Source organism: Pseudovirgaria hyperparasitica (assembly GCF_010093815.1).
Source record: "Pseudovirgaria hyperparasitica strain CBS 121739 unplaced genomic scaffold EJ05scaffold_10, whole genome shotgun sequence".
Taxonomy (NCBI): domain Eukaryota; kingdom Fungi; phylum Ascomycota; class Dothideomycetes; order Acrospermales; family Acrospermaceae; genus Pseudovirgaria; species Pseudovirgaria hyperparasitica.
Genome location: NW_022985558.1, coordinates 31152 through 43415, shown reverse-complemented (window position 1 = coordinate 43415; position 12264 = coordinate 31152). Strand labels below are relative to the sequence as shown.

General features: G+C 34.4%; 1 protein-coding gene across 1 annotated transcript; it reads left to right on the top strand.

Annotated features, from left to right (window-relative positions):
• Positions 1–23: 23 nt before the first annotated feature.
• EJ05DRAFT_538939 (putative Sterigmatocystin 8-O-methyltransferase) lies at positions 24–1797 on the top strand (the record flags this gene model as incomplete). The annotated part of the gene is made up of 5 exons (XM_033749488.1): positions 24–524; positions 596–722; positions 774–885; positions 940–1412; positions 1505–1797. Exons 1-5 carry the CDS (start codon positions 348–350, stop codon positions 1795–1797), a joined length of 1182 nt encoding a protein of 393 aa, XP_033599243.1. The 5' UTR covers positions 24–347.
• Between the last annotated feature and the right edge of the window lie 10467 nt (positions 1798–12264).

The following is a 12264-nucleotide window of genomic DNA, read 5'->3' as shown; positions in this document are numbered from 1 at the left end:
TGTCACGGTATGCACATGCATCACGAAGCCGGTCAGACCCATGTATATTGGCGTAAAACTGCAACCAACCGAAAGCCATCGTTAGTGCCATATCACTACGTACGAGAGCAGAATAGCATGTACCTGTGGTTGGATGTTATATGTCGAGGACACGGGGCCCTGCCCCAAATGCATTCATATGATGCTAACCGCCCGCGACTCAAGGGATGCCAAAATCAGCGTAGGTCCTGTGACACGTTACGACCCTACTCTCCCCGGGCATCTGAGCTCATTAGTCTTGTTTCTTCCTCTTCTTCCTCTTCTTCCTCTTAATTCGCAGACCTTGGTTCTCTCGTCTACTCAACAGCATGTCTTCTTCGATTACCCCAGCAGAGCTCGTAGCTCACATTGAAGCTTTCACGAGGAGTCCAGCCGGACTAAAAGATAACCCGGAGCTACACTCTCGCCTTTATGATGCAAGCACAGCACTTAGCCGGGCAATTGAGCAGCCCGCCGATATGCTGGCGCGTGTCATTTGTAATCAGGTATACCGGCCCTCCCCTTTTGCAGCATTGCTCTAGACATACCTTCTATGCTGACAGACGACGCTATACAGCCTGCAGAGCATGCATATTTCAACGTTGCCTGGGACCTCAAACTCTTCCCTCTTCTTGCTAGTCGACCAACACCGTGGAAGTCAGAGGAACTTGCCGAGATAGTAAAAGTCGATGATGTACTCCTCGGTAAGTCGTAGAGGTCTTGCTACTAAGAGCACGAGCAAATAACGCCCCTAGGTCGCATCCTCAAAGGTCTGGTGGCACATGGCGCAGTGAAAGAAAGGACCACAAATCAGTATGCGCTGAGCCCTTCGTTTGCCAAATTCGCTGAAGTTGGGCTGGGAGATAGGTAAGAAGACTCGACTCAGAGGTACACGCTTGCCTACCGTTAACACATTGATAGCGCAATCTTCATGAAGAAGACCTATGAGGCTTTACCGGGCTTTCTTAGCTCGTCAGGCTATTTAAACCCGAGCAACGCACTGGATACTGCAGTACAGCACGCGTTTGACGTCAAGGGAAAATCTCTTTATGAGATTTTCGGAGAACAGGCCGCAAGAGGAGTTCAAAGTGGAGCTGGATTCAGCATCTTAATCACGGGACTCGCTCAAGGCAGTACTCAATTCTTCCGTCAATATCCAGTGCAAGCCTTGATTGATGGTTATCAGGCCGCGCGAGACACCGCCATGCTCGTCGACGTTGGCGGAAACTTCGGACAACGTACCGTCGCTCTCAAAGAGGCATTCAAGGAGCTTCCAGGGAAGCTCTATGTACAAGATACGCCTGACGTGATCGCGAAAGCACCAAAAAGGCCGGAGTTGGATATTGAACACTTGGCTCATGACATTTTCACATCTCAGCCCGAGGTCACCAGAGGTACTTCCTGTCCAACCTATGTCCCATGACAGCACATGTCGAGATCACTTGCTAACACCGTCCAGGTGCTCGCGCATATTATCTCAGGTAAGTTATGCATGACTTTCCCGACGAGAAGAATGTGGAGCTGTTAAAGCATTTAGCAGACGTAATGACTCCAGGCTATTCGAAGCTCATAGTACATGAGATATGTATCCCCGAGACTGGTTCAAGCGTCTGGGCATCAACTCAAGATATGAACATGATGTCGCTCCTGGCGGTCGGCGAGCGAAGCGAGCGACAGTGGAAGACACTAATCGAACGAGCTGGTCTAAAAATCGCCGCAACGTACCCTGCATCTGACGGTATTTCCGAGAGTGTAATAGAAGTAGAGAAGGTTATATAATATGCATAGGTCTAATAGACTATCATAGCCAGCTTAGAACAAAGACTTTCTTACTTAGGAGTTATTGTTAAACATCCGTCCGAAACTTTTTCAGTACAACTCTTGGCATGCACGCTCGTGCGCGATATAACGTTGTTCCATAGTAAATAAGCTCTTTAAATATTATCGTACATAGTAGCCGTAACGTCATGAAATACGTTAAATTCCAAGGGAATTATAAAAAGATATAATGTTTTATCTAGCTCCGCTAACGCCCTTACTAAAATCACGTCCAAAAATTCATCTTTTACTATATATTAAATTAACTAGAGTCTAATTTAAAAATCTAGTTACTAGTTTTATAGCTCTATCTATAATAAGTATTTTTATATACTTTTTACCCTACTATCTATCTAAAAAAACTTCTTACACTCTAAGGGACTAAAACTAGTTAATTTAGAGCGATATAGTAATCTATATATATTAATTTATAGAGTATACTAAGTATAATAACCTTTAATATATATATATATATATATATATAGTATATAATATATAATGGTACTAATATATAGAGATACTATATATATATACTTAAAAACTCTTTAGAGTAATAAGTATAGACTACTACTAATAAATACTAATATACTAACTCTCTTTTATTAGTTAAGGATAGCCCTTAACTAATAATTATAGTAGTCTTAGATACTAATATACCCTAGCTTCTACTAGGTATACCCCTACTATTAGTATAATAGAAATAGCTATATAGTAGTATATTCTAGAATAACTAATCTACTATCTAAAAAATAAAAAATAACTAAGAGTATAAAATACTATAGATAACTAAGATAAAGAGAACTCTACTTAGAGATACTCTTATAGATAAGATTAAATACTAGATAGTATATATAGAGAGAGAGATTAAGAAAGAAGAGACTACTCTTCTTAATATCTTCTAGAGTCTAGTCTAGAATATTAAAAAGCTTACTATAGAAGTAAAATAGATACTAGAAGTAAGTCTAGAGTCTAGACTAGACTAAATTAAGGCTAGTCTACTAAGAATATAAGAATAGAGTTATTAGATAGTAGTATAGTTAGATAGAATAATAGAGTATATTCTATTATAGAATAAATTACTATTAAACCCTTTTAGTAGAAATCTAAGAGTATATATATAAAGAGACGCTAATCTATCTAGTATATAACTATTTACTATCCTTTACGCTACCTTCTAACTATATTAGCTAAGATATATATAGATTAGGTTATATCTAAGACTAAGTTCTAATAATTATCCTCTTTCTTTAGGAAGCTACCCTTAGTAATCTAGATTATTATCTATCTCTATATTTCTATTCTAAGTCTTATAAGACCTTAGTCGTTCTCTATACTTTATCTTAGATATATATAGATATCTACTAATCTAAGAATTATATAAGCGTTTTTCTAATAAACTAGATTTTATCTATTCTAAATTTTTATATAGATAGAATTACCTAATTAGACCTAGCGTATTACGTAATATAATTAGATAAGTCTAGATACTATCTATATTTAAATCTTTTCTAAGAAATATTTCTTTCTTTAAAAAACTTTATAACTTATTATAGAGTTTTTTAGATTATTAGATATATTATCTAATTCTTATAGATATAGATTTATATAGATTTACTATAGTTTTAGTATAATTTATATAGTTTACTAATTTTTATACTATATATAGCTAGTAATAATAATAATCTATAATAATCTATATAAATTAGTATTAGAACTAATACTAGAATAGACTTAACTAGACTACTATAGTCTAGTACGGTCTTATAATAGATAGATCTAGGTTAAGTTAGCTAGATTAAGCGAGAGTACTATATAAGTAGACTATATATACTTAATTTCTACTCTTTAGAAATTAACCTTATTATAAGAGTAGACTACCCTTTTAAATATATTTCTAAATCCTTCTATAACCTATTAGACTACTATTCTATGTCTATAATCCTTATATTTTAATTTCTCTTTATATAGTATAATAATAGTTTATAGAAATAGCTCTAACTACTTATTATAATACTCGTAGTACCACCTCTTATAGTAGACCTTCTCTCTACTTAAATAAGAAGAATAGTCTATCTATAACTACCTCTACTAATAACTATACCTTATAGACTATTATACTAATAACTTATATAATATTCCGTATAACTATAGAAGATATTATAGAATATAAGAATAGAGTCTACTATACTCTATCTTAGTCTAGTTTAAACTATACTAGATCTAACCTTAATATAAGACTAGACCCTATTAATATTAATAACTTAATCTATTAGAATCGTCTAACGTTAACTATATCTTATAATAATATATATACTAGACTATATAAAGAGAGGTAATATTAGACTTAACTTAAGTAATAACTACGTAAACTTAATAAAGCTTAAGGATATATTATAAGACTTAAAGCTATATTACGCGCTTTAGTTCTAGTAATAACTAATCTATATTTATATAGATCTATACTAACTAAAATAGTCTATTCTAGTCTACTACTATCTTAATTACTCTAACCTAAGAAACTATCTTACTTTAATAGTAAAAGTAGAAAGAGTTTCTATATATAGACTTATTAATATAGCTAATTCTTCTATCTATTTATAAACGATAGTAATAAAATTAGATTTATCTAGAACTATAATAAATTACTAGCTAGAGCCATAGAAGGATACGTAGACTCTAGCACGAGTAGCGTAAGAGATAGTATAGTATATAGAAGAGATACCTATAATATAATAGATAGCCTTAGGTAGTAACCTAAGGCCGAGATAGATACCTATAGAAAGAGCTAATTATAGGTACTTAGAATAGGTATTCTAAGTAATCTACCTAGTAATTAGAAATAGAATATTAGTATTCTAAGTAATATACTAAATACTTAGAATAAGTATTCTAATTAGAGGACCTTAGTAGAACTATATAGATCCCTTAGACCTAACCTCTAGAGATAGTTCTATAGTAATTAATTTAAACTTATACTAATATAATTACTACTTTACTCGCCTACTAGCTAGTTACTATTTATACCCTATTAATACTTACTATAAACCTACTTATTATAAACTTAACCTCTACTATATCTAATAAGTTTATATAAGATACTTCCTTATTAGGAATAGCTTAATATTAGTAATTAATATTACTAATATTATCTACTTATATATATAAATACTCTATACTCTTATAGAAGTTTCTAGAACCCTCTAGAAACTTCTAGAGGTCTTTAGAAACACGAACTTCTATAGAGTTCTATTAGGTTCTACTATAGAGTCTATAAGTTCTATAGAGTTCTACTCTACTCTATTCTATTCTAAGGAAACTACTAGAGCTATAGAATGTATACGTACGTCTAGAGGTCTAGAAGATTTCTATTATTAATTAAGAGAAGGATCTAGAATGTATAAGGAGGAATATATAAGGAACGGTCTCTCTATGTATTTAGTTCTCTCTCTATCTAGTCTTTACTTTAAGAATTATACTATATTCTTATTATCTTTAAGCTATACTCCGCCGATCCGTTTATTATATAATAGTCTATTACGGCTAGATCCTATTATATAACTCTATTTAGATATATATTCCTTATATAAGGAATATTATATATCTATTTATACCTGCCCTTTTTACACTTATATCTCTTAGAGCCTTCTAAGAATCTTTACCTTTAGAAAAGCTAGAATACTCTATAGAATAGACTACTTTAGGGATAAGCCGTACCCTTATTAAGGAAGGTTTATTATAGTTTAATTACTTATCTTAGACTCTAAAGTAAGTATTCACGCTATCTATTTAAATATAAAATAGTAAATAATAGATAATCCTTATCTTCGTGAACTACCCTATAAGTACTAACTATAGAATAAGTTAAATATCTTATTATAGAACTAGGGGAGTAAGTCGTAGAGCTCTAGAGGGAAAACGTTAAACTTAGAAAAGCTAAAGAGAGCTTTAAAAGAAAAATCCTAGAATCTTTTAAAGATAAGCGAAGTAAACTCTAAGGATTTCTAATATAGATTAGAATATACCTCTAGGCCTATTAAATTTAGAACCTAGAAGAATAAGTTATATTTACTACTAGACTACTAAAGGGAGATATACTTATATAGTTTAAGCCCTATTTAAGGGACTTTATAGAAAATAATCTATAGAATTAATAGAATAATACTACTAAGGTCTTTAAATACTTTAAAGAATTTAAGGAATATATTAAGATAACTTTTAGAGATATAGATAAATAAAGAATAGCTAAGAGACGGATCTAGTAAATAGTCTAGATAAAATCCGTGTCTAACTATACTTTAAAGTTCTAATAAATCTCTAGTTAGCTAGAATAGAATAATAAACCCCTAATTCTCTAGTTCTATACTAGATTATATAATAATATTAAGGACGAAATCTCTAGAGAGAGAGACTATTCTACTAATCTCTAGGAGTATATTAAGCTTATAGTCTAGATTAATAACTTACTATATAAGACATACTACGAGAAAAGAGGGAAGAAGGTCTTTTAATCTATACTTAAATAAGATATAAGAAAGAGCTATATTAATAAAGCCCTAAACTACTTATATAAGGAATTCTATAATAGACCTATACCTATAGAGCTTAGCGCCTTATAGATAAAATAACTATCTAATAAAGAAAAGGAGTAACTAAAGAAGAAAGGTAAGTATCTCTACTATAAGAAAAAGAGATACTATATACGCGAATATCCGAAAAATAAGAATAAGAAAAGTTAGATTAAAGACCCGGTACTAAGATAAGGGAACTTTACTATAGAAAAGGAAGAAGTACCTTATATAGCTATATTATAGACTAGTTATACTAATAACCTCTATTTTATATATAAGTTAGAAAAAGATAGTATAGATTAGTATCTAAAGAAAAGAAATATTTTAATAGCTAGTAAATAACCCCTATTACTTTATAAAAAAGTAGAACTATAGAAGTACTTAGAAGTAATAAGAAGATCTAAATTAACTAAAGAAATAATATCTAAAGAAGTAATAATTAAAGGAAGTACTATAGAAGAAGATAGTAAGAAAGAAACCCTTACTATAGAGAAACTATATAATAAGTTAATAATAATATAAGACTCTATTACTTACTATATTATCTATTACTATAGAAAGTATATAGATAAGAATAATAGAGATCTATCTAGAAGAGGCGTAGAAATCTAATTAGAAGATAACTAACTTATTTTACCCTACTATAAGGAACACGGTAAGACTTCCTAGGTTACTTATATTTATAATAACTATCTTCGCTACCTTTATAAGAAATAAACCTAGAAATAGTTTCTATAATATTATTAAAATTAAGTAATTCTAAAAGTCTTTAGAGATAAAGATATATAATAGTATAAAATAATTACTAAGGAAGCTAATAAAAACTACTTTATATTAAAATAGATAGAAAATAAGATTTATCTAGAGAACTAATATATCTAATACCCGGACGTTACGTACCGAACTTATTTAATATCTAAGACTATTATATAGTATAACCTTTAAGTAGATTTAGGCGAAATTAAGAAATAAGTTTAATCTATAATCTAATTTATATAAGAAATGGAATAAGAACTTAGTAAGCTATAAAAAAACTAGGAAGGCTAGACGTACTAAGAGAAATAACTAAGCTAAAAAGAAAATCTCTTATATCTATTAGTAGCTTAGACAACGAAATATAAATATCTCTTAAAATTTAGCTCTATTAAAGATACTCTATTAAAGTACTAATTAATAGCGGAGTATAGTCTAATTTTATCTCTCTAACTATAGTAGATAAACTAAAAATACCCTATAATAGTAAAGAAGAACTATATAAGCTATCTATATTTAAAGGACTTAATATAGAATATACTAATAGAATAGTATACTTAGAAATAGAAAACTTCTTTTATATCCCTAAGAGGCTAACTTGGTCCATTCGGGGTAATACAGCGAGATATACACCTTAATCGATAGAGTATACTAAGTATACTAACTACTACTATACGCACGTACGTGTAGCGTTAAAACCAAGACGCTATCGCCGTGTAAAGATATATATATACCCTCTTAAAATCCTTACGGAGATAGAGGCACGGACCACGCTACTAGAACGCTAATACGCCGACCCCCTTTTATTAGTTAAGGGTAGCCCTTAACTAATAAATATAGCGGCCTTAGGCACTAATATACCCCGGTATATACCGGATATACCCCTACCGGTATAATAGAAAAGGCCATATAGCGACATTACCGAGGGTAACTATATACCTATCTAAAACGTAGAACATACCTAAAGGCGTACGCCGCTATAGATAGACGGAATAAAGAAGACCCCGAGAGGGGAAACCCTCCTAGATTATATTAACTACTAGGTAGTATATATAGAGAAGGAAGCCGGAGAGGGCTAGAAGACCCTTCTATATATATTCTAGGACCTTATCTAGAATCTAAAGGGAATTACGGAGGAGGAGAAGAAGATATAACTAGGAGGACTAGAGGGTAGGCTCGACTAAATAGAGGCTAGCCTATATAGAATCTAGGAGGAACTTACTTAAGGTAAGCGCCCTAGTATATAGATATAAATAGTAGTAACACCGGAGGCTATACTACGGGCCCCCTAGACCGGCGACGTGGCGTATAGTATATACGTCGTAATCTAGGATAAGGACACCCTAGTATAGGTCTAGTAAGTATCCCTAAAGGATATAGTAAGTAAGATTAATAAATAAAAGGGAATATAGTTAAACGTTATCGCCGCTAAACTCACGCTAGGAGGAGTAGTACTTACTACGATAACGAATATCGCGTAGTAGACTATCTCGCGCGATCCGAACGCGATTAGTAGTATCTTTCTAGGCGCCTCTATTAGGGCGGCTATATACCCGATATAGGTATACTCTATACCCGTAAGCGGATAGATTATTAGAGAAGAGGATATCACGCGGATAGAATAGTTAAACGAGCGAAAATACCTAGAGATTAAGATTATAAGAGCATGGTAGAAGAATATATAAGGGATTAAAACCAGATCGAAGGTATACTCTACTATAATAGTAGAGCTTAAGAACCCCGCCCTCGCGTATTAAATTATATAAGAGGGATTCCTAGCGGAAGGGGAGCTTCTTATGGCGGAACTATGGGATAGAGCATGGGCGATAATATAGTGCTTTAACTATTAGGGATACGGGTATACGGCATAGCGGTACTCCTAAAAGACTAGGTATAGATAGTATCGATAAGAATATAGTACCTAGGAGTGCCCCTATAGGACACGAGGAGAGGGCTAGAGGGATAGGGACACGGCGAAGTACTCTAACTACGACGGTAAGCACCCGTTATAGTCGGCTACGTGTATAAAACGTAAATAGATTACCGAATATATCTACTTAATCCGGATAAAGAGAGTAAGGTAGCTATAAACGATGCGACCTACTACCGTTCCTCTCTTTACTATAATACTACTACTATAGACTACCTCCTTACGAGGAAGCGGTTAGGAATAGTAAACTATCCCGAGAAAGCTAATAATAGGACGGCCCTAAGGAATTACTAAGGCCGCCGCCGTATAAGGATAGTCGCGTCTTAGAGGAACGAATATATAGGCCTATACATTCCCTAGCACCTAATAAGAGACTAAGATATACTCCTAATTATATAGATAAACGTATAGTATAAATATAAGAACTAGGCGATACTCCTTAAGGAGACCGGAGCTATAATACTCGCTATATAGGAGCTATATAAATACTACCAGACGAATAAACCAATAACACACCTAGAATATTATATAATATACCCCCTAGGACCGGAGAGGAGAGTCCTCTTCTATATCTATAAGTCTATTCTACTCTTATTATAGTCGTATACTAAACGGGATAACCTCTGGATAATACTATACCTCTAGATGAATATTAGACTCCTCTATATATATAATATATATAATTAGAACCGATCGCTTTAGGCAGATAACATGCTTAAGAGTACTACCAAGCTAGGATAATATATCCTCCTAGGAGACTTTAACCTCTATTATAGCTAGTAGGGTAGACTAACCGTTACCCGCGAAGAGCTTCGAGCTAGAGAACTACGTACCCGATATCACGGCTTTCTATACCTTCTTATACTAGTAGAATAGATTATCTAGCGAAAATATAAATAAGATAAGGGCGGATCTACACTCGACCTTACCCTAGCCACTAGATATATTTATAATAGGACTTAATACTACCGCCTAAGCCTTATATAGATAGACTCCGACTACGAATATATAGAGACCGTAATAGATATATCTATCTCTTAAGACTAACGAGGGCGATAGCTATAGAAGGATACTAACTAGAAAAAGTACCTAAAGGACCTGGAATCGATAATTCTAGACCCGTCTATAGTCGACGTATCTAATAGCCCGGCCATCGACCAGGCCGTGAATATACTCCTATAGGCGTACTAGGGAGTAAGAGATAAACACGTGCCGTACTAAATATATAGACCCCTAGACCCGAAAAGTATACCTTAAGTACGAGAGTATAGGCGAGAAGTCCGGAGATTATATATACGCGTATACTATAACCGTATATCTAAAGCGTAGAATGAATAGAGAGAGGCGAGAAGATAACGAGATAAGGTCCTCCGTAATAAGCGACATAAATAGTAGCGTATAGTTACGGATAGACACACACGTAATACTACTAGACTATGGTATATAGTAAAATAGGCTAAAAGCACCGCCTCCCCGACACCTATACTACTTATACCCCCTCTTATATATTAAGAAAAGATATACTCCACGAGCCTTAAGAAAATAGAGATCCTATAAGAGGTTATATTCCCTCTCCTAGAACCCGTAGATCTATTAGATATCGACGGCACGGAATACCCGGAAGCCGTGAGTATCCCTAGGGAAATTACGGACGACGATATACTCGGCGCTATTAAGATACTCCCGAACGATAAAGCGCCTAGACTAGACGGAATTCTAAATCGATGCCTTAAGAGGACTATATAGGCGACCTTACTAATTATAGGCTATATATTCCGAGCGTGCGCCCGTATAGGATACTACCTATAGAGCTTCCGAACTATATATATAGTTATACTCCTAAAACTAGGGAAGAGTCTAAACACGCCGAAGGGATGGAGGTCGATCGCCCTTCTCTTCTACCTTAGTAAGGTACTAGAAGCTACGATTACTAAGAAGATAAGTATAGTAGTATAGGTACACGGCCTTCTCCTAGTAAACCAGAAGGCGAAGGTAGAAAGCTCCCTAATTATAGCTATTTAACACATCCTCGAGGTTATCTAGACTATATAGAAATAAGGACGAGTCGTTACGCTACTCTCCCTAGATATAGTAGGGGCGTTTAATAAGGTAAACCATATAAGACTTATCTATAACCTCCGGATAAGGCGAATACCTAAGTAGATTATATAATTTATATAGTCCTTCCTCGCGTAAAGGACTACTTAAATATATATCCCCGGATACCGAAGCGAATATAAGGAGACGGTATACGGCATCCCGTAAGGGAGTACCATCTCCCCGATCCTCTTCCTCTTCTTTATAGTAGACCTCCTTTAGAGAATAGAATATATAGAGGTAGTCGGATACGCGGACGATATATACCTCCTTACGGTCGATAGTAGTACTAGTAGAACATGTATACGACTCGAATAAGACTACAAGAAATGCATCTAGTGGGTAAAGCGCCACGGAGTAAAATTCGCACCTAAAAAATACTAGCTTATATACTTTATTAACCGCTATAGAGAATAGGCTACTAGGGAGGGGGCACGTCGTCCCTAAATCGACGCCTTTATAGAACTACTAGTATAGAGTATACGAGCACTCGGCGTTATAATTAATAATAAGCTAAAATAGGGACCATAGGTGGCACACGCCGTCTCTAGAGCCCTCTAGGTAGAAACCGCTATACGCCGGATTACGGCATCTATATAGAGAATAGCCCAGGATAAGGTGAGACAGCTATACGTCTCCCTAGTACGCCTAGCCTTTATATACGGACACGAGTACTAGTATACGGCCCTTATATAAGCTTGGCGGGTAAAGCTTAAGTCTATATAAAACCGTATACTCCGCCTTATCTCCGGCGTATATAAAGCTACTAATATAATACTCCTCTAACGCGAGATAAACGTAATAAGTATATAGGACTTCTACTAGATATAGAGACTTATATACTTTACTAAATAATAAGCATAAGAACGTGGAGGAGATAGAGTATATACCTTCGCCGTACTACGCACACGTATCCGCGCGTATTACTAGGCCCTCCCTACTATAGAATAAACTCGAGTATAATATAAATACCATATAGAGGCGGACTCGAGCTAGACTATATAGGAGGTTCGAAATAACCCGGATACCGTCCCGAGCTAATAGAGCTCTAAGAAGCTTAGCCGCGTTATACGGTCGTAG